The 23,975-nt window shown below is 39.7% G+C and overlaps 1 protein-coding gene across 1 annotated transcript; it reads left to right on the top strand.

Annotated features, from left to right (window-relative positions):
- Positions 1-89: 89 nt before the first annotated feature.
- Positions 90-22,302, top strand: EQTN (equatorin). Its single transcript, XM_075559488.1, has 6 exons — positions 90-99; positions 1,412-1,498; positions 5,951-6,166; positions 9,985-10,035; positions 18,378-18,525; positions 19,471-22,302. Exons 1-6 carry the CDS (start codon positions 90-92, stop codon positions 19,745-19,747), a joined length of 789 nt encoding a protein of 262 aa, XP_075415603.1. The 3' UTR covers positions 19,748-22,302.
- Positions 22,303-23,975: the final 1,673 nt, after the last annotated feature.

Below are 23,975 nucleotides of genomic sequence, written 5' to 3'. Positions count from 1 at the left end.
AACCGAATGGGAAGAGGAGAGAGAGAGATCCGCCCCACCTTTTCTGATGGCAGAATCAAGAGAGGAAGTTCACAGAAAGACACGCCGACATGTTCTTATGTAGGCCTAGTTGGCACAATAAACCTATCAAAGATGTGATCAAATTAGGAGTCAGGGTGGCGTAGTGGTTACTCATCGGGCTGTTTACAGAAAATTCAGCAGTGGGCAGTTTGAAACCACCAGCTGCTCCCCAGGAAAAAGACTGGGTTTTCTAGTCCCATAAAGAGTTACAATCTCAGAAACTCACAGGAGAGTTCTTCCCTGCGCTGAGGGGGTTGTTAGGCATTGGCATTGACTATCGCAATGAGTCGGTCTGATGAACTTGCCCTACAAAAATGTATCTAATGTTTTACATCTCCAAAGAGTGTGCCATAACCTTGTCCCTGATGCATATTATAATCATAAGATTTCATTAGTATGATAAGTGAGAAGTAGTTTTCCAATGACTGTGTTAATTTGTACCCTAATTACTTGTGAAGCTGAATATCTTTCTCTGTATTTCCTAGGCATTTTAATTTCTCCTTCTGTGACTTTCCTGTTTCTATCCTCAATCTTTTGAAAAATTTTAAAATTAGGTTGTCTTTTATTTCTATAGCTTTTTATATTCAGTGATGTAGTCTATGGTAAATGTAGTGTAATAAACTACATTTTCTCCAGGCTGTTGCTTAGTTTTATGCTGTCTAGCTATCTGTATTCATAGAGAAAAGTTTAAGTTTTATAACTATCAATTTTCTTGGTTAATTTCTTTTTAATTTTTGCATTTTACACCTTGTTTAGCAAGGATTTATCTAACCCATGCTATTTAATTATCTTCCTTTTTCTCTAATTAAAAAAATTCTACCTGTTAAATCTTATTGGAAATTATTTTTGTGCACAGCATAAAGTAGGGATAAAATAGTCTTTTTTTGAGGAGCATGTTCACCTATTGTCAGTTTCCTAGTGATGTGTAATGTACTTTTCTTATCATCTAAATTCTTATATATAATAGAGTCAGTTGCTACACTTTTTATTTCTACAATCTGCCTGTTGCTGCAAAAACATCACAATGTTTTCAATTTTATTTTCTAGTTTATTGCATTTTACTGTTTTATGACATTGCATGAGTTCAGGATTGTGATTCACCTTGCTTTTAAAAACTTGTTTCTCTATAGGGTTTTTTTAATCCCATAGGCACCTCTCAAAAATTAAATTATGATACATTGATGTTCCGGTTTTATTGTGTGTACCGAGGAAATTAGTATATATATACATATACATGTTTGCATATGTTTTATAAGCTTGCATTAGTTTATGAGATTTTGAATAGAGGAAAAATATAAGTGAACAAGAAGTAATTACTCTAGCTGCTGAGATTTTGATTTTATGTTTTTAGATACATTCACAACACAAAATATAAATGGCACTGGGCCTGAAATATCATTGAGAGCAACAACTGACATAAATTTTCTTCTCAAAAACTGTAAGTATTGAAAGGCCCTGCTGACTATGGGAAAGGGCTTTAAAGCAGACTTTCAAAGTGGGTCTAGAGAATATGGGGTAGAAAAGAGGCCCCATTGGCGTTAGGTGCCATCCAGTCCGCTCTGACCCATAGCAACCCTGCGGGCCACAGAACAAAGCACTGTCTGATCTTGTACATCCTCACAATTGTGATATTTGAGTCCAATTGCTGCAGCCATTGTGCCAATCCATGGCCTGGGGGCTTCCCCTCTTTCACTGACCCTCTACTTGATGAAGCATGATTTCTGTTCTAGGACCTGCGCTCTCCTGATGACCTGTCCATGGCATGAGTCTAAGACTCACCCTCCTCCCTCCAAGGAACACCCTGACTCTACGGCTTCCAAGACAGATTTATTTGCTCTTCAGGCAGTCCTTTGTATGTTTAATATCTGTTAGCAGCATCAGAGTTCACACTGATCAATTCCTCTGCAGTCTTCTTTATTCATGATCCAGCTTTCGCAGGCATGTGAGATGGTTGACAATACCATGACTTGGATCAGATACACCAGGATCTCTTCCAGTTGGTTGGCCAGATAGCTAGCTGTCTTCCAAACTTCTTGGCTTAGACCAGGGAGTGCTTCCAGAGCTTCAGCAGCTGGTTGAAACTCTTCGGTTGGTATTCTGTCAGTTCCTGGAGCCTTGTTTTTCTGCTAATGCCTTCAGGGCAATTGGGACTTTTCCTTAGACATCATTGATTCTTGATCATCTTGAAATGGTGGAATGTCTACCACTTTTTGTTTTTGTGTTTTCGGTACAGTGACTCTGTGTATTCCTTCTATCTTCTTGTGATGTGTCTTGCCTTGTTCAGTTATTTGCCCATAGACTCTTTCGATATCCCAATTAAAGGCTTGAATGTTTTTATCCAATTCTCTCAGCTTGGGATAGACTGAGCAGTTCTTCCTCTTTGGCGTCCTAAGTCTAGGCATTTTCATATTTAATTATAATACTCTACTTGGTCTTCTTGAACTGCCCTTTGAAATTTTATATTTGGCTCTTTTTAAAAACTTTATTTTTTAATCATTTTATTGGAGGAGGGCTCTTACAAATTTTATAACAATGCATCACTCAGTGGTGTTATGCACACTTGTATATCTGTTGCCATCAACATTTCCCAAACAATTTATTTCTACTTGAGCGCTTGATATCAGCTCCTCTTTTATCCCCTCCTTACCCCACCCTCCCACTCTTGTGAAACCTTGGTAAATTACATATTAGTATTGTTCTTTCATGATTTACACTGCCCAATGTCTCCCTTCACCCACCTCTCTATTATTTGTTCCCCTGGGAGTGGTGGGGTGGGGTTATATAATCCAACCTTGTGATGGGTATATTCAGCTCTTTTAATGCATGGTTTTCCCCATGTGCTTTGCAAAAAACAAACAAACTCATTGCCATTGAGTCAATTCTGATTCACGGTGACCCTATAAAAGTAGAACTGCCTCTGTGGATTTTGGAGACCACAGCTCTATGGGAATAAAAAGCCTCATCGTTCTCCTGTGGAGCAGCAGGTGGTTTCAAACTGCTGATCTTGTGGTTAGTGGCCTGACTAGTAACCACACCACCACCAAGGCTCCTCTTCCATGTGTGTTTACTACTCTGAATTTAAGAGCAAGTTTCTTGTGACATCCACATTGGTATTTTTAATGACCTCCTGCTTTCTTCATGTATGATGATTTTGTCCCCACCTTCCCCCTCAATTCTCCTTGCTTTATTTTCTCTCTCTCTTTTTCTACATTTAAAAGGAACTCTCAATTACAAAATAAAACACCAGCCATTGGCACATATCATCCTACAGCTCGGCAGGTCTTCTTTTATTAAGTGTTAATTATGTCACGTCTGTTCTTGAGCTATTGCCTAGATTTGGTACACAGGGTGTATATTGTTTCTCATGCATTTACTTTACTTTTCCTCCGCTTCAATCTGAATTGGCAAATGAGCAATTGAAGATCTGTTTCACAGTTGGCCTGGGCCCTGTGTTTAGGAGATTGAGTTTCTCCACAGTCTCTTCCCACAGATATAAGCAATTGATTCCTGTGTGTTTCATCCGGTGAAATCCCCATGTGTAGTTGTCATGCGTGCGGTTGAAAAGGGTGTTTGCAGTGAAGAAGTTGTTGTTGACTGGTGCTGTAGAGTCAAACCCAGCTCAGATTGATCCAATATACAGCAGAACAGAACACCACCCAGTCCTGTGATGTTGCCCCGTTGTTATGCCTGGTCAGATGATTCTTCAAGATAGGATTGTTAGCCAGGCAAAAAAAGGGAAGGAAACGATTGTATTTCCAGAATACGATATTATCCTACCACGGAAAGCATCATACTTCAAGATAGATCTTGAATTGTTTTTTGTTGTTTTTTTGGGGGCAATAAACACAATGTCATTCCTCTTGAATTTGTCGTTCCCAGTCTAGGAAACCAGATGGTTCGCTCGCTCAAAATGGTCAATGCCAGTGTATTTCATCTCACTGACACCTAGGATTTCAACCTTTGTGGGTTCCATTTCGTTTTTGACAGTTTCCGATTTTCCTAGATTCATACTTCGTGCATTCCATGTGCTGATTATTAATGAATGTTTCTGCTCACTTTGAGTCGCGTCCCATTAGCAAATGAAGATACCAAAAGTTTTACTTGATTCTGATGGAAAGAACTCTTCCCCTGCGGTACTTTGACTATCTTTATGTCTGCGGGCTTCTCCTTTGGCCCCATCTGACAGGATCCTGCTTCTAGTCATACGGTTTTCAGTGCCTCATCCCTCAGCAACGGACAGTCTATTCCTTCTGAGTACTCTATTCTGAGTACTCTATTCTTAGGACTCTAGAAGCTCCACTGAAGCCTGTCAACCAAGGGTGACCCTACTGGTACTTAAAAATTATTTAGCTCTTTACACCCACTTATTGACACCTGCGTTTTTACCTTCATGGAAAATATTCTTAATTTCTTTTCCCATCCTTTCAACAAGCATAACTAAGAGATTAAAACTTTTTCTACATACGGCTTTTTAGTCCTTTAAAATTCTCCAAAGTACATATATATGAACACAGCTTTCACCTGGAAATGTCAACAACTCATAATTTAAGAAATAGTCAAACATAAAACAGAAGAAAAGGTAAAGAAGAGAATGAATGTAAGTAGACTGGGAGGAGAGATCATTTCTAGCTATGGAAATTTCAATATTGGGGGGAAAGCCAATGTCTGCAATACCTAATTATTTATAAAGTTATTGGCCACAATGCAATATTTTGTGTGATTTCAAATTTTGTAATATAAAAGAGGTATAAGTACTATAGATTAGATTAGCTGAGATAAATCTCCCATGGCAATCTTTTCCAGTTCGCAGTAGACAATATTTTGAGTTGTTTTGGGAAACATAGAAAGCCAGCTCTTCAGTGAATCGAGTAACATGGATTTTCAAAGGCAATAAGTTATTGAAGGCCATAGAACACAGACTTTGTGCCCCAAATGCAGGTCCCCAGAGGATCAGCAAAGCACACTGGAATGGCATAAAAGACAGATCTCTAAAATTACTATACTCACCGATTGTAGAATTGTAGGATCTACAATTTCAAAGACGGGGTGAGCTGAGGTGATGCCAGTATTCCCTTTGAAGTTGAGGGTACAGCTGAGGGGTCTGTTCAGATCCTGCCCAAATCAGGATCAGCACCTTTCCCATCCTTTCCGACAGCGAGATACTTGTAGTGATGCTGACTGTCAGCTCAGTCTAAATTCATCATGCTCCTCCTACGATAGAGTGGCCAGTACTCCACACACTACTTTATTGACTTCTGCATGAAGCACAGTGGATTGACATGGCAAACAACATGAGGTTAACAACAACAATGAGGCTCTCCAGTCACAGTTGTTCCCAATTATTACTCTTAGTGGCATACTCAAAGACCCATTGTAGCCTGAGCTACAGAAGACATGAGTCTTGCTGTGTAGCCCCCAAGTTTTATATTGCATCCTCTGTTTTGAGTGGTTAAATTGTACATGCCCCCTATTTACACAGACACGGATGCTGTTTCTCTCTTTCATGTCTTTATGCTGATCAGCCACCCCACTGTCCTGGGCAAATTGTCTCATTATGCAGAGAATCACCTGAAGACGACATCTCTCATTCATCAGCTCTTCCTAAGCTCTGCAGACAGGCAGCTTGTTCCACCCTGCTTCCTGCTTTTCCTCTTTTGTAAATTCTAGGTCACAGTAATCACACCTTAGGCAAGACATTATCACAAAAGCTTTATTCTTAGATGCTTTCCTCTTCCCCTCCTTTAAGCTGTCTCAAGAAAATTTCACTCTTTGCTTTTATTTCTTTATCATTTTCTTTGTCCCAGTACTAGATTTGAAAAGATGTTTAATCCTAGAAGCCTACCCAGTATTTTATTATTCTGATAATGCAATATTATCTATTTTTTTCTAGCTCCAACCAACACCGAAACATCTACTACAAATCCCCCTGAAAGCGTTGATGAAAAGCCCCCTGAAAGCATCGATGAAAAACCCCCTGAAAGCGTCGATGAAAACCCCCCTGAAAGTGTCGATGAAAAGCCTCCTGAAAGCGTCACTGAAAAGCCCCCTGAAGAACCCACCGCTGAAGAAAACCATGTTGTTGAGGATCATGACAATCATCTTAAAAGTATTAAAACTATTACTACTATACTATATTCCTACCTGGGGGATATCATGCTATGATGCCATGAGCACTTCACAAAGTAATGGCAGCTTTAAGGGTGCTACCATTTAAAAGCATTCTAAAATCTTTTTTAGTGACTAAGAGTCCATTGTCAGATTTCCCTGGCAAGAAATAGAAAGTGAGCATTTCCAAAAGTATAATTACAGTTTAATAAAATCAATTGCATATATATTTACAGCGCATATTTACAAATTAACATGCATTTATAAATACAGAATGTCGTAGTAGACACCTCATTTGAATATACTCACATTAAATGTTCATAGAATTGCTTTGAATTATCATGTAAAAATTTCTAACTGCTTGAGGAAAGGAACTTATTTCTACTGAGAATCAGTTATTAGTGTTTTGAAAGGTTATTTGAGAGGGTGGTTAAAAGGGAGGCAATTGCAAAACAAAAACCACCCTGACTGCCAGCGATGCAAAAATATTTGTGAAACCTCTTGAATGAGTGACTACAGGTCATTCCAGAAAATCATGTTTCCTCTGACGCCTCAATCGAGGCATGTTTCTAATATGACTACTGTGAATTAGTTTGCATCATTAGTACTGCTAAAAATTAAAACCATATTCAACAAATAATGTATATATAAAAACAGAAACTTGATCATTCTGGGAGTCCTTTGCTTTAGTAGTTTCATTAACTTACCACTAGAATTTAGTTCGTGTTCACACTTCTTTTTTTTATCATTTTATTGGGGGCTCATACAATACTTATCACAATCCATATATATATCCATTGTGTCAAGCATTTTATTGGGGGCTCATACAGCTCTTATCACAATCCATACATACATCCATGTGTCAAGCATTTTAAAAATCGTTTTAGGGGCTCATACAGCTCTTATCACAATCCATTCACACATCAATTTTGTAAAGCACATTTGTACATTCATTGCCCTCATTATTCTCAAAACATTTGCTCTCCACCTAAGCCCCTGGCATCAGCTCCTCATTTTTCCCCTCCCTTCCCACTCCCCCCTCCATCATGAACCCTTGATAATTTATAAATTATTATTTTGTCATAATTTTCCCTGTCTGATGTTTCCCTTCACCCACTTTTCTGTTGTCTATGCCCCAGGGAGGAGGTCACATGTAGATCCTTGTAATTGGTTACCCCTCCAACCCACCCTCCTTCTACCCTCCCAGTATCACCACTCACATCACTGGTCCTGAAGGGATCATCTTCCCTGGATTCCCTGTGCTTCCAGTTCCTATCTATACCAGTGTACATCCTCTGGTCTACCCAGACTTGTAAGGTAGAATTTGTGATCGTGATAGTGGGGGAGGAGGAAACATTTAGGAACCAGAGGACAGTTGTATGTTTCATTGTTGCTACATCACACCCTGACTGGCTCGTCTCCTCCCCGAGACCCTTCTGTAAGGGGATCTCCAGTGACTTGCAAATGGGCTTTGGGTCTCCACTCCGCACTCCCCACCTCATTCACAATGATATGATTTTTTGTTCTGATGATGCCTGATAACTGATCACTTCAGCACCTCATGATCACACAGGTTGGTGTGCTTCTACCATGTGGGCTTTGTTGCTTCTCAGCTAGATGGACACTTGTTTACCTTCAAGCTTTTAAGACCCCAAATGTTATATCTTTTGATATCTAGGTACCATCACCTTTCTTCACCATATTTGCTTATTCATCCACTTTGTCTTCAGTGTTTGTGTCGGGAAGGTGAGCATCATAGAATGCCAATTTAATAGAAGAAAGTATTCTTGCATTGAGAGAGTACTTGAGTGGAGGCTCAATGTCCTTCTGCTACCTTAATACTAAACCTATAAATATATGCACATAGATCTATTTGCCCATCCTTATATATAAATATATTTACATACCTTTATTTAGACCTCTATAAATGCCCTTTGCCTCCTAGCTCTTTCCTCTATTTCCTTTGACTTTCCTCCTGTCCCACTACCATGCTCAGTCCTCCACTTGGGTTTCAGCAATTCCTCTTGATCATGCCCTACCAGGCTTCCCACACCCTCCTCACCACCGATTTGAAACACTTGTTGTTCCCTTGTCCCTGGGTTTGTTAACACCACTACCTCCCCCCCCCCACCTCCCTCTCTCCCATGTCCCCCCAGAACTGTCAGTCCCATTGTTTTCTACTCCAGATGGTTCATCCACCCTATGTTATTTAGACAAACCTGTGGAGATAATAACATGCACAAAAACAAGACAGAGCAAAACCAGGCAACAATAAACAACAGTACAGTAACAACAATAAAACAATGTGTCAAACATTTTTGTACATATTTTCCCTCATCATTCTCAAAATATTTGTTTTTTACTTGAGCCCTTGGTATCAACTCCTCATTTTCCCCTCCCTCCCTCCTCCCTCCCCTCCCCCATGAACCCTTGATAATTTATAAATTATTATTATTTTGTCATATCTTACACCATCTGATGTCTCCCTTCACCAACTTCTCTGCTGTCCATCCAAAGGAGGGGGTTATATGTAGATCCCTGTAATCGGTTACCCCTTTCAACCCCACCCTCCACCCTCCCAGTATCACCACTCTCACCACTGATCCTGAGAGGTTCATCTGTTCTGGATTCCCCATGTTTCCAGTTCCTATCTGTACCAGTGTACATCCTTCGGTCCACCTGGATTTGTAAGATAGAATTGGGATCATGATAGTGGGGGGGGAGGAAGCATTCAAGAACTAAGGGAAAATTGTATGTTTCATCATTGCTACACTGCACTCTGACTGGCTTGTCTCCTCCCCGCAGCCCTTCTGCAAGAGGATGTCCAGTTTCCCACAGTTGGGCCCTGGGTTCCCACTCTGCACTCACCCTCATTCACAATGCTATGATTTTTTTTTGGGGGGGGGGAGGGTCTTTGATGCCTGATACCTGATCCTTTCGACCCCTCGTGATCTCACAGGATGGTGTGCTTCTTCCACGTGGGCTTTGTTGTTTCTCAGTTAGATGGCCGCTTGTTTATCTTCAAGCCTTGAAGACCCCAGAGTCTCTATCTTTTGATATCCGGGCACCATCACCTTTCTTCACCACATTTGCTTATGCACCTGCTTTGCCTTCAGTGATCGTGTCAGGATAGGCTGGTGTGCTTATTCCATGTGGACTTTGTTGTTTCTCAGCTGTTTCTCAGCTATCTTCAAGCCTTGAAGACCCCAGACACTATATCTTTTGATAGCTGGCCATCATCAGCTTTCTTCACCACATTTGCTTGTGCACCCGCTCTCTCTTGTCATTTTCACACTTCTTAACCAGGCATTCACATCTGAAATGATCTGGCGTAGAACTTTGCAGTCTCATCTCTGGTCAGCTTCCCCTGGGAAGGCATCGCTCCAGATCGCATGGCTCTCCAGGAACCTACAGAGCCTGCTCATGACTCTGTTTGCTCACAGCTGGGATGAATCTTTCTCTTACCTTGTTTGCCTGGTTAACCAATACTAGTCCTCTCATCTCTATTGTAGGATCATCTGCCTTTTGGAGGGTTTCTGGCCTTCAGAAGTTGAATTCAGCCCCTCTGTGCATACCACCTGTGTATTTCTAGTAAAGTTTGTATTACCTTGCAACACAAAAAACTACCCGTATCTAAAACTAATGGTGGATCTCTGTGCCTAATTCACTTCTAAAACTTTAGTCTCAAGCACATGCTAGAAGCTCAATGTGTACCTACTATATAACTAAATTAACAAAGAATTGAATGAATGTTTGATCATAAATTTTTTGAAGGCAAATCACCTTACTGTATGTTCTTGTTTATTTTGTTTTGCACAGAACCAACCAAGAGTCAAAATGAGCCTGAGTTTTGGACAATGTTAGAGAAAGGTAAACTCATACAGTTAGCCAGCTAGAGAAATGTGTTGATTTTCTAAAACTGTATGTAAGACAGCCAAGCTCACTTTACTTCTAATACTAAGAATGAGTCAACATTTTGCTGCCATTTTCATAAGCAATACTAATTGCATCCCCCCCAATGGTGACTAGATAACACACATTTTCCGATTTTTCCTAAAGTTGTACTTTCTTAAAATTATTTCAATTCAGTCATTCAATTTATTCATAATTAAAAACAATTTATAACCCTTGCCTAATATAGTATCTCATTATGTTTGGGGCAGTATACATTGTTAAATGCAGTACACATATTATAATATATACATGTGTGAAAGTAATATAAATTCACACACATATGCATGCATGTATAAATAAAGGGCATATATTACATATAGATACATATAACTATGTCTATCACACAAATGTGCATATATTATAAAGGTAATGTGTATACCATACATCTTTATACATATTATACATGTCACAAGCATGCAAATACAATCGTTTTAGCTAATTACTTTACCATACTCCCCATTTATTGTTTTAACAGCTATAAATTCAACAGTGAAAAGCCATGTGGACACTGATGAAAAAGACCAATTATTTAACTCAATTCCAAGTAAGAACAAAATAGTTCAACTGAAAGATAAGATACATAAATGCAAATATTTTGCTGCCTGCATGGTGATGTTTTTTTCCTTATGAAGGTAGGATGCCTGGAACAAGGCAGTATGGTAGCTTACTTTATATTAAGAGAACATTTTACAAGAGTTATGGATTCTTAATCATTGAGAAAGTTAACGTTTGGCAACATTTCAATGTTTCTGCTTTAACAAAAAAATTAAAGATACATAAACGAATCAGGAAACAATGACCCATTCAAGTGAGCCAAGGCAAAGGGAGAAAACTATAATTATGAACATCCAAGATTAAATACAATATTAAACAAGGTCAAAGAACTAAAGGTAAACACAGATAAATTGTTAAAATAAAAAGATTGATCTAAGAACAAAATGAGAACATAAATAAAGTGATAGATCCAGAAGAAAATAAATCAAATATTGGGTCTGGAAGACAATAACTGAAAATTTGAAACTCATTGCAAGGATTTTTAAAAAGGATTTAGTAACAGATTTTATCTCAAAAAAGAAAAGTATCAGCAAGCTAAGAAAGTAATAGAAATTAAGATGACTGGGAGAAGCAACAGAAGACTGTTCATGGAAGTATAGGCATCAAGATAAAAGTTCTAAAGGGACATGAAAAAGAAAAGGATAGAGTATTTGAAAAAAAAATTGCAGAAAACTTTCTAAAATTTGTCAAAGGACATGGCTATTTAAAATGCTCAAGAAACTTCAAGTAGTATAAGCCCAAAGAGCTCTATGCAAAGACGCTGTATAATCAAATTTTCAAAAATTAATTATACAGAAAGAATCCTGGATTTGGTGAGAGGAGAGAACATGAGTGACATGCAAAAGAACTCAAAGACATGAAAACAATAATTATAATTTACCAAGGGTTCATGGGGGGTGGAGGGGTGGGCGTGACGGAAAAAAGAGGAGCTGAGACCAAGGGCTCAAGTAAAAAGAAAATGTTTTGAAAATGATGATGGCAGCATATATACAAATGTACTTGATACAATTGATAAATAGATTGTTATAAAAGCTATAAGAGCCCCAAATAAAAATGACTTCTTAAAATACAAACTAAAAAAAGAGCTCGATCAGATTAAGTGACGGTTTCTCCTCCAAAACCTTGGAGGACAGAAAAGCAGTGGACTGACATGTTCAACTTGCTGAAAGAAAAGAACTGTCAACCAAGAATCTTATAAATGACAAAAGAGTCAAGAATGAGGATAAAATTAAGACGTTTCTAGATGAACAAAAGTTGAGAGAGTTTGCAACCCTTGTACCTGCCCTACAAGAAGTGCTAATGGCTGTTTTAGATGGAAAAGAAGGAACAAGGGGCAGTAACTTGAAGTCATACAGAAAGATCTCCATTAGAAGTATTTGCATGATCAAGAACAAGGACAAGTTTTCAGGGATTTTTGCTTGGCCTTTCTACTTGTTACTTCCTTCATGCTTTATAATGACAAAAGCATAGAAAAAGTATATTTATAATAAAGACACTTAATAAATAAAGATGTAATAAATTATAACAACATAAATGGGGGGGTGATATATCATCTGTATATTTCTGAAGTTGGCATCAACTTAAACCTGGTTGTTATCATTGTAAGGTGTTAATAAATGCGATCTTCATGGTAAGCACAGAGAAAACTCAAACCAGACCAACTCACCATGGATTTCAGAGATGGTAACTGTTAACAGAGTAGAAAGTGCCCTCTCTCTCCTCTCTCTCTCTCTCTCTCTCTCTCTCTCTCTCTCTCTCTCTCTCTCTCTCTCTCAGCAACTTCTTGTGGTTTCCAACTGCTGCCCTGTGGATCACAGCCCAACGTGTAACCACTAGACCACTAGGACTCCCTCCACACAAAGAAAGTATCTTTAAAATACACACAAAGGAAAGGAGAAGGGATTCAAAATGAGTCACTACCCAAAAAAAATCAAGAAAAAACAATAATCAGTAGTATTGGAAGAAATGAAGGACAAAAAAGGGATAAAATATACACACACTCAAATAAAAAAAGTGTCAAAAGTTTTCTTACCTCTAATGACCATGAGTATAGAAGAGCTGACAAAATGCTTAAATCAGAAGACAGAGAGTGGCAGGATGGACTACAGGTTTTCCTGTACATTACAACCATATGTTGGTGGCAAGAAACACATCCTAGGTCCAAGAACACAGACAAACTGAACGAGGAAGAACAGGCAAAACACTTCATGCAAATAATAATCAAAAGAGAGTTTGATGACTTTAATATCATCCAGAACCAACTGTAAGTCAAAATCTGTTATAAAAGACAAAGAAGGATATGATATGATGAAAAAAAGGCTCAATCATCAAGAGGATGCAACAATTACAAGGACCATCTAGGGACTTAAACATAAACAACTCACACTAAATAGTAGAACCAAAACACAGAATGCAAATTTTATAAAATTAAAGGCAGAAATAATTCTAAAATAATAGTTGGAGACTTTAAGGCATTATTTTCAATCGTGCTCCTAATATATAAGAAGATCCATAGGAAATAGAGGATGGTGAATGACATTATAAGCCAATTAGACCTCACTGACATCAATAGAAACCCAACCAGCACACACTAGCCATTCTTGGCCATTTCACCTGGGTGATTCTCCAGTACACAACAAATAATAGGTCCCCAAAATGATGTCTCAATAAATATTTTTAATGCACTCATACAAACTATCTTTTCAGATCACCACAGCATGAATTAGAGATTCTAACAGGAGGAAATGACACAAATACTTGGCAATTAAGCAACCAATTATGTAATTGTTGATCTATTAAATAACCAATAGATCAAGGAATAAGTCAAGAGAAAAATTCCAAAAATGATTAGAGTTTAATAAAAATGAAAGTGTGACATACCAAACACAGGGAAAGCAGCCAAGGCAGCACTCACAGTACAGTCCTGCGCGTGAGAACAAAGTGTTCCCCAACTTCTCTCCATAGTCCAAGAGACACAAGAAAGAGCAAACCAAGCCCAAATCTCCCGGAGCAAGAATAAACAAAATCGAGAAAAGAAAATCAGCGAAGAGAATCCATGAAATCAGAGTTGATTATTTTTTAAAAGATCCACAGAAACAGTAAACATTTAGGTAGACAAAGAAAAAAACGAGAAGATGTGAATATCTAAAATCAGAAATGAAAACGGGGATATTGCAACCAACTTGACAGAAATCAAAAGGTCCTTAAGGGAATATGGACAATTGTTCACCAACAAATTGGGTAATGAAAATGAGATGGACAATCTTCCTAGAAACATGCCATGTTAGGTGCCATGGTGACACCCAAAGACCCTGTCTGTGTACAAGACAAGGAAACACTGCCTGGTCCTGGGTCACCCCCATAACTGTCACACTGGAGTCCATTGGTGTCGTCACTGTGTCAATCCATCTCCCCGAGGGTCTTCCTTTCTTTCAATGCTCCTCCACTTTACCAATTATGATGTCCTTTTCCAGGACCCGGATTCTCCTGACAACACTTCCAAAGTGTGTGAGAGGAAGACTGTCCATCCTCACTTCTAAGGAGCACTCTTACCGTATTTCTCCCGAGACACATGCTTGCACTTCTTGCAGTCCATAATCCTTTCAATACTCTTCGCCAGCACCACATTTCAAAGGCATGGATTCTCCAATCGTCCTTATTCAAGATCTAACTTTCACATGGATATGAAGTCATTGAAAATGCCATAACTTGGGTCAGGCACACCCTAGTCCTCGAAGTCCACGTTCTTCAACACTTTAAAGAGATCTTGTGCAGCAGACTTGCCCAATCAAAGGTGTCATTTGATTTCTTGACTATTCCTTCCAAGAGCATAGATGTGGATCCAAGCAAGTTAAAATCCTTGGCAACATCAATCTTTTCTCCACTGATGACGATGTAGCTATTGGCCAAGTCACGTACATTGTGGTTTTCCTTACGTTGCGTTGGCATCCGTACCGAAGGAGCGATTGTTGATTGTTATCAGCAAGTGTCTCCACAGGGCATTCTTCATGTAATGCAGTTTCTCAGAGTATGTGCTCAGTTCAGTATACAGACTGGCCAAGTATGGTGAAAGGATACCACCCTGGCTCACACCTTTCCTATTGTTAAACCACTTTAGTCCCTGTTCTGCTCAAATGACTGTCCCTTGATCCTGTACAGATTCCAAATGAGCACAATGAAGTGTTCTGGAGTTCCCATTTTCCTCCATGTTATCCATTGCTGGTTATGAGCCACGCAGCCAAATATCTGTGCATAATCAAGAAAACATAAACATTTAATCAGTGTCTTATAAACATTAAAAATTTTAAAGATTTAGAAATGCTTAAACATCTTATATTGAGTCAACAGGAAATAGAAAATCTCAGAAAACTCATTAATAAATGGAGAGACTTGATGAATAATCAAAAGTTGGTCTCTTTCCAAAAAAGTCTCCAGAAAAGATGGCTTCATTAGATAAGTCTACCAAAGATTTATAGTAGTAATCCCATTCTTCGTAAACTTTTCAAGATTTAGAAGAGGGACTACGTTCTCCCTCATTCTGTGGGACTAGCATGTGTCTGATACAAAAGTCCGGTAAAGACAACCCACACGCATGCCCTCGAGTCATCCGTCACCCACTGGAGATCAAAAAGGAAGCATCTGCCCAAGGGCAAAGTTCAGAAGGAGGAAAAGAAACAGGGAAGATATGGACTGAAAGATGTTACATCTTGAGGATTGCAATCAATGATATGAAACAAAATACGTACAAACTGTTCAATGGAAAACGGTTCTGCTTTCTAAAGTGTTGCCAAAGTCACAATATAAAAGAAAGCTACAGAGCAATACCCCTTATGAATATAGATGCAAACAGGTTCTCTAAAATACTAACAATTCTAATCCAAGAACCTATTCATTGGATTATGCTTTATGAACAAGTGAAATTTATCCCAAGAATTCAAGAGTGGTTCAATATTTAATAAAAACCAATCTATGTGACATACCATATTAATAGAATGCATGAGAATAACCACATTGAGATGACCTCAGAGAAGGCATTGACAAAATCCACCTCCTTTTCCTGAGAAAAACATAAACAATCTAAGAATACAAAATAAATTACAATCTAGGAATACAAAATAAATTACTCAGTGTAATAAAGGGCAATTGTGATAATCCCATATTTAAGGGGAGTGTTCTAAAATTACTATGGTAATGATTGTATAATTCTCCTTGCTATGACTGAATGATTGAGCTATTGAAGAGTATGCTATATAAATCATATGCCAATGGAATCATTTTAAAAATCCCATAATTAACATCATATTCAATGAAGGAAAACTGAGAATTCCCCCTTTAATATCAGGAACAAAACAAGAATGTTTATTCTCACCACTACTGTTCAATATTTCACTCAAAATTTTAGCAGAGAAATTGGGACAAGAAAAAGTAATTTAAAATACCTAAATAATGAGGAGCTGATACCAAGGACTCAAGTAGAAAGCAAATGTTTTAAGAATGTTGATGGCAACAAATGTACAAATGTGCTTGACACAATGGATGGATGTATCGATTGTGATAAGAGTTGTACGAGCCCCCAATAAAATGATTTTTTGAAAAAACCTAAAAAGCTAAGAGAGAAGTAAAGCTACCTCTTTCCCATGTGAATTAACCCTATGTAGAGAAAAAATCCACAATAAAGCTACTATCCAATTGTCCATTGCCATAGTTCATTCTGACTCACAGTGACATTAAGTGACTTGAACTAGTAAGGAATTCAGCAAAGGGACATGATAAAAGATCAATGTATGAAAATCAGGCTTCTGTCAGCAATGAGTATTCCAAAAAGAAAATGAAGAAAACAATCAATTTACAATCGCATCTAAAAGAATAAAATACCTCACTATAAATTACTATAATAAAAAACATGAAAAAAGACATACACTGAAAACTAGGAAAAATACTGAAAGAAATTAAAAACACCTAGTGTAACGAAAACTCAGTTCATGTTCATAGGTTATAAGATTAATATTGTTAGATGTCAATACTACCCCAATCTATAGATTCCATATGCAACCCTTCCAACATTTGAACAGCCTGCAAGAGTCTTCTTGCAGAAATGGAAAAGCCAGCCCTCAGATATCACTTTCACATGAGAGCAAGGAGATCCTGACATTTGTCATAAGATGGATGAAGCTTGAAAACACGCGCTGAGTGGATGCATTCAATTTCACAAAGTGGCAAATATTGTATGACCCCACCTTAATGAAATATCTAGATTAGATACACATATTGAGACTATTGTCTATTAGTGGTGAGCTGGGGTGGGTGAGAAGGAGGCAGAAGGGGCCTCATTGCTTAGGAAACACTAAGCTTGGATTAATGGTGATAGGAAATTTGTGGAACAAATAGTGGTGATGTTCATACAATATAGTGAAAGTCCTGGTATTGTACACGTAAAAAATGTTGAAATGATTTGCTATATTTATATACTTTTCACAATAGAAAATATTAAAACCCTTGCAGAACGTAAAGGCCCACAGCCTGTTTCAATGCAGTCTGTTTGATTACTCTCTAAACAATCTCGGTCAAGGACACAAAGCAGACTGCTCTCCCCATCTCAGTCTGGTTGGTCTCGTTGGTCTGTGCTTGTATTTTTCATTATTACAATATTTTAAAAGTCGGAGAATACAGACAAGGGGGTGTTGTCATTGCGTATCACCTAAACTTTATGACCTTGACGATCCTTGGAACTTTTGCGTTGAGAGGTGTTTAAGGGAGAGAGGATAAATATCAACTCAGTCATCTAACTCACTGCCATCAAGTCAAGTCCAGCTCACAGCAACCCTGTGGGCGGTCATCTAAAGGCATCGTTAACTAAACATTAAGTCAAGGTGACCACCCTTACAGAAGGTGAGGGTCACACATTTATCCCAGGGACTGGCTGGTGGCTTTGAACCCTTGATGTGCAAAGTAAGCAGCCGCATGCTTACCTGCTCTGTCACCAGGGATCCAATCAGATATAAAATCAGAAAAAAATATAGAAAGTGGCTGTAGATAGAGATATCATTTCATAAATAGTCTTAGTAGAAAGACTCTTGACATCTTTGAACCAGACATGATTTTTATTACAAAACCTATTTTGGTTTCCATTTTATTACAGAACCTAATGGGTTTCCAATTCTTCTTTTAGAATAAGTACGTGATTTTTAATCATCTCTGTAAAAATAAAAAAGGTAAATTTAGCTTTTAAGCCTGTGGTAGAAAGCAATTAGTTTACTGTCAATTTATCTGGGGACAAAATCAGTCTAGAGTCAACCACATGCACCTTTCTACCCTGAAGAGCAAGCCGCTTGTGTACAAGTTAGTTGAGTTTTAACCTGTTGGTTTTTTGTTTTTTTTTAACTAAAGTTGAGAAGCAATATGCTACAGACACGATTTGACGTCTGGCAGCATGGACATGTAACTTCGATGATACTAGAAACCGGAGCGAGGGCAGTTCCTGCAGGGTGGGTGGCGATGAGAAGGACAGGTGGTTGAAGGCTTGGTCGTGGAGATGGTCCAGAGGGAGCAGCTTCCTCTCTATTGGGAGTGACGGCCCCTGAGACGGAGCAGTGAGTGTCATGGTGGATGGTTTCTTTGCCTTTGCTCTTTGAACTCTCCCTCCTCCAGGAAAACACGACTTCCGCAGTTACTCCATTCAACGCCTTCTCTTTCTTTTCTCTCAGATTCTGATTTGAACCCTCCAGGCGAGATCGTTGGAGCGATCCAGGACATCAAGTTAAGATTAATGCTGGGCGTTTCGTTGATGAGCCTCTTCCTTTTCCTGATCCTTTTGACACTCTGCTTTATCACCATGTACAGACTGAGGAAACTGTGAGTCTGCAGACCTCTGTACTCCGTGTCACACACACACTGCCCAGCTCTGTCCCTTCTGCTTTGGTGGACTGTTAGGGAAGCGTGGTCCAGGCTCCCTCGAGGCATTCAGCTTGCCTCCACTACCCCTATTCAGACAGCAGCAGGGGGCTGTCGCTCTGGGACTATCATCCACATCTCAAGGTAGACATGACTCTTGTCATTACAAGAGATGTAGGGAATCCAGGTAAGCAGCTGCTGCTGTTTTTGTTTTTAATTACCATTGAACAAAAGCTACAAATTCTCTTCTGAATAGCACATTGCCATAGGATCTAACCGTGTTACTTAAACAAGCCTGGAGAAAATTTAAAAAACACAAACAAAGAGCAACAAACAAACAAATACAGCACACAACTTTCTCCTCGGCATGTACATCTCAAAGACTACCCGCTTGTTTCTTCTCCCCTCAAAATGCTGAGTTTCCCTCAAATCTAATGGAAGGGATTCTTTGTCATTTTTCGCACAGTGTAGCAAATTGATTTCCAAAGTCCTAGCAATTTAACAATTTCAGGTGTCATTAATTCCATGTGTTTGATTTTTTTTCTGTTTTTGATGAATGGGTCGTTCTTAAAATGGCTGCTTCTAACACAGCTTCATTGTACATGTTCCTTATGAAACTGACATGAAGCCACCTTCTACTGTTTTCCCGGATGGATTTCTAAATTCTAATCTCGAGATGTGAAACATGCTCCTCTCTCACAAATATTAAATGTCATGAAATTAAATACAATGAAATATGAAATGTAATGGAAGCAAAAGCCAACCTCTCCTCGGGTTCTCTTGCTAAATAACTCTCACTGGGCGCACTGGGCCACGTCCATCATTTGGTTCCGTTTGCGCGGATGCTTTCCTCAGTTCAGTGCACAGTTAAAATTAATTGTGGATGTTTGCTCTTTCCCTTTCCAGCTCTAAACAGGAGGGCGACGCTAAGTACTCCGTCAACCCAAACCTGGCCCAGATGTCTTACTTTCGTCCCTCGGAAGGCGTGTCGGACACTTCTTTTTCGAAGAGCGCAGCGAGCAGCACATTCTGGGCCAATAGCCCTTCAGAAATTAACAAACTTGGTCCCAAGCAAGAAAAATCGAAAACCATGGTAGATACGGTTCCCCCGGCCCCAGAGGACGCAGAGAGATTGGAAGCAGTAGGTGCAAACGAGGAACAGAATGTGGAAATGCTGCCTTAACGGAAACGACCACTCGAATTCCTTTTTCCTTTGAAATAAAAACTATCTTTGCGATTCCATTAAAGTCATGGTTTGGCGACATGCTGAAGCTTTTTGTGTGTGTCTGAAAAGGAAGAAATCTATCATTCTGTCAGTTATGAAGATTGTTTCATGGAGAATGCACATCAATGTCATTAGGATACAGAAAACAGAAGTCTCAAAGAACCCTCCTGGAGAGCAACGCAGGAAAATGCTCGCTCTACGTTGGTTTCTTTGCAAATGAGGATCGTTAGAAATGCACCTTGACGGAGGGCACTTTGAGAAACTTCACAGTAATCTCACACACACACACACACACACACACACACACACCACCCCCGCCCTCTCCAAAGCCAACAGCCTCCTATCCATGTGCTATTGGTCAAACAGGGGTGCCCTATCCATCGATGACATGAACTCAGTGCTGGGCTTGAGCACCGTTAGGGCTTTCTCACAGAACAAAATATTTTTCTAGAGTAATCATTGTAGCGTGAGGTTACGTAGTGTCCCAGGAAAACGGAAAAGAAGTGGGGGTCCCAGCATGCAGTTCTCTGGAGAGGGTTTCATGACTTCTAGTCTTTCGGGATGGAAAGGCCGCCTCTTCCACTCTGCTCACAGCCAACGGGGCTTAACACACTCTGAAAACCACAACACCCCAAAGACTAACCCAAGTTACGATGACCCACCCGGGAATATTTCATTTCCCAAAAGGAATTGCTATTCCTTTCTAGAAATTCAGTTCAACTGGAAGGCTTTAGGAAGTAGACATCAGGCCTTCGTGGATATGTGTGGATGTGGAGAAGCTTGTTGAGACGGGGGCGGGGAAGGGCAATGATTTGGGGGTAGGATTCATTGCTATCCTACCCTCACAAAATGCGAGCTTCCACTTATTCGAGTATCTACTTCATGCGACCTGGATCATAATGAACTCTGGATCACCTGAAACATCCACAAGGCTTCGCTGTGTCACGAGGAAACTGCGCATGGATCCAAAGGCCATTTGCCTCAGCCCGAGTGTGTTCAACCACCACCTGCACACATGAAACAGGGACAATGAGTAAGGATGATTACAGAAGAATTGATGATTTTGAATTATGGTGTCGGTGAAGAGTAGATTTCCAGAAGAATAAGCAAGTCTGTCTTGGAAGAAGTACAACCAGAATTCTCCTTGAAAGTGAGGATTCATCGCATGTACTTTGGACATGTTCTTATGAGAGACCAGTCCCTGGGGAAAACCACAGCACATCATACTTTTTCTTAAGGACAGATGATATTTTTTGGTGTGTAAAACTACATGCAGTTTGTCATATGGCATTGGACTTTTTGAATTATTTCCAAATGGTCACTTGTTAGAAATAAATAAGGCGAATAATTTGTATCCAAGCCATCTCCTATTTGACACACGTCAGTAATCATGCATAAGCCAGGTCTGTCCCACGAATGGGCCATTAGTAGTCACTCTGGTAGAAGGAGGTGAATGTACTTTGGTCACGCAGAGAAATGAACTAGACATTTGGAGACTTTACCCAGCGACAGTCAGGGACTTCTCAGTCTCTGCCCAGGAAGTAATCGGTAGTAAAGCATCCCATGGTGTTTAAGACTGGTTTTGGAATAATTCATGTCCTTCCGGAAGGAAGCCACTTGTCCAGGATAGATTGGAATCTGCATTTCATTATAAGTTATTTTATTGGTCAAATTAAATTCCTTTTCTATTGCCAGCACAAGGCACAGAATTGTGGAGAATCAATGAAGACATACATAGAGGGATTGGAGGCTGAGGTGGGAGCAAACAGAGGATGTCCTCCAGGCTCACTTGAGCATAAGAAGTCTCAGAGTCTAGGGTCTCTTAGAGGGAGGCAAGATTTCTTCCCCGAGGATTCATGGAATTAATTATCAAAGAACAAATACTACCAACCTAGGAAGTGCATTATGGAGCCCCAAATGCTCGGTTACTAATCCTGAATCTGCAACGAATGAATACGGGATCAATTGTTCTGCAAGGCTGGGTGGCACATCAAAAGCAGTGTCCCAAAGTCAGTAATGCAGCCCTTTGTGGGGTGCTGAAATGATCCACGTTGGGCGGGATCATGGGGAACGGGGAATGGCTACAATAGCTGATACCTACACTTTATCCTGGATGATGGGCACAAAAGTTTCTAACTGCTACCGAGGGGGCACTGAGTAATTTGTTTTTTTCTGAAAAGGGAGTGATAGGCTAAATAAGTTTGGGACCGATGATATAAAGCAAAGTAGAATGAAACTGATACACAGCAAGTCTGCAACCGGATCACTTCTGTTCAAAAATTGCCACAATTACCTAATGAGCAAAAGGGCCTCCATTTCCCCGATAAGACTTGACCTGATCTTCAAGAAGCTGATAAAAACTATCCCACCCAGTGGTGGGACTCAAACAATCTCACAGCCAGTTCACTGAACTAATGTCAATTTTAAGTATAAAAAAGGATATATTGAAAGATAGTTTATTAGTTCATACAGTTCTCTTTAACTAAGGACAATAAAAGAGGTACAGAAAACTAGACTGTGTTATGTTTTAAAATATTAAATACTGCCTGGCAAAAAACAATAAAAGTTGAATATTTCCATATTGCTTCGTGATGGGTATCCTCATTTAGTTTTCTTTGTTTTTAACTGAGCATCACCGGCTGTGTGCTTTATCCTTGGCCATCTTTTCACTGTCGGGGAAGGATCCCATTCCTTTAGAGCAGTGGTTCCCGCCTGCCTAATGCCGTGATCCTTTCATACAGTTCCTCAGGTTGTGGTGACCCCCAACCATAAAATGATTTTCATTGCTACTTCATCACTGTAATTTTGCTACTGTTATGAATCTGGTGACCTCTGTGAAAGGGTCGTTTGACCCCCATAGGGGTTGGGACCCACAAGTTGAGAACCACTGTTTTAGAGGTAGGCCAACTAGGCAAGTCATTGAGTTTAATAGAAACAGGTGACTTGTTTTCTCTGAACATACTATGTTCATCTTGGAAAGTCCCCTTTCCGTGTCTGCTGAAGTTCTAGCATATGTTCTGGCATATTTTTAACTCTCTGAACACTTCAGGAACTACATGCTTCATTCAGAATATCCCGTGGGAATTTGAGGTGTAGCCTAATGCTGAAACAAATGGCAGCGTGCTTGATTGTTCGGCTCGTGTTCTCTTTATGTTATATGTTTGTTTACTGAAGTAACATATGCAAATGTATAAAAACATTTCATCAAAAGTATAACGAGTTTTTAACCATGGGGTGGGTGGAGAGACAAGAAAGTGTTTTCAAGTGGATTGTAGAAATGATTGCACAACTCTTCTTGATATGATTGAGGACTACGGGTATCAAGGGCCAACAAGACTGTTTTTTTTAATATATAATGAGTTTGTGAAATAAATATTGCATCTAATTTTTCGTATCTCGTGCTGGAATGAAGATGACGATGGGGACTTTGAAGACACTTGTGCAGAGGGAGGCTAAAACAGAGTAAGGAAGTTACACCTGCGATGTGCACATTGGGTGGCTGCCTAACTGCTCACCTTAGAGAGAACCCTCATGACAAATGCCACTGAAGAGCCAATTCCCCAAACAATAAAAAATTAGTGGAACCTGTGGGCCCAGCTGAAGCCCGCCACTGGAGGCACCTCCACTTGGACCTGCTGCTGTTTGGAGCTCTCCCCATCGGTCCGTGAGTGACAGGATGCACGTGACTCCAGGGAGGAGAGCAACCCTCTGATCAGGGCACAGAGAAAGAAAGCAGAAACAAAACCCCAACAGAGAAAAGGCCACACAAGTAGTCCCACAGGCTGATGTAAAGCACGCGTGAAAAGCTCGCTCCAGAAGGAAAGGAAATGCAAACTCGGGTCAAGTCAAGCCCTCGATTTCTAAGATTGAAGGCGTGGATAAGAAGCCTTTCTATCTTTTGCATCTCTCGATAACCAAGAAATAATAAAAATAATAAGAAGAACGGCAGTTATCCAAAGAGCAAAACTATGTGATAATAATTTGATATTCAACACCAAGAAATTGACGCCAGTATCCACCAAGCCAATACCGGTGCTCTTACTCAGATGCCCACCATGCCAGACGCAGGGACAAGGCAAGAATCAGGACTTCGCTTTTGAAGACACTGCGTTCGGATGCGATTGTAATGAGATGCTTCACAACGATGACATGCCCTTGAGTCCGACAAGCCCTCAGGGGAACACCT

The sequence above is a fragment of the Tenrec ecaudatus genome, chromosome 10 (genome assembly GCF_050624435.1).
Source record: "Tenrec ecaudatus isolate mTenEca1 chromosome 10, mTenEca1.hap1, whole genome shotgun sequence".
NCBI lineage: Eukaryota > Metazoa > Chordata > Mammalia > Afrosoricida > Tenrecidae > Tenrec > Tenrec ecaudatus.
Note: the sequence above shows the minus strand (reverse complement) of the source record. Positions and strands in the feature narration are given on the sequence as shown.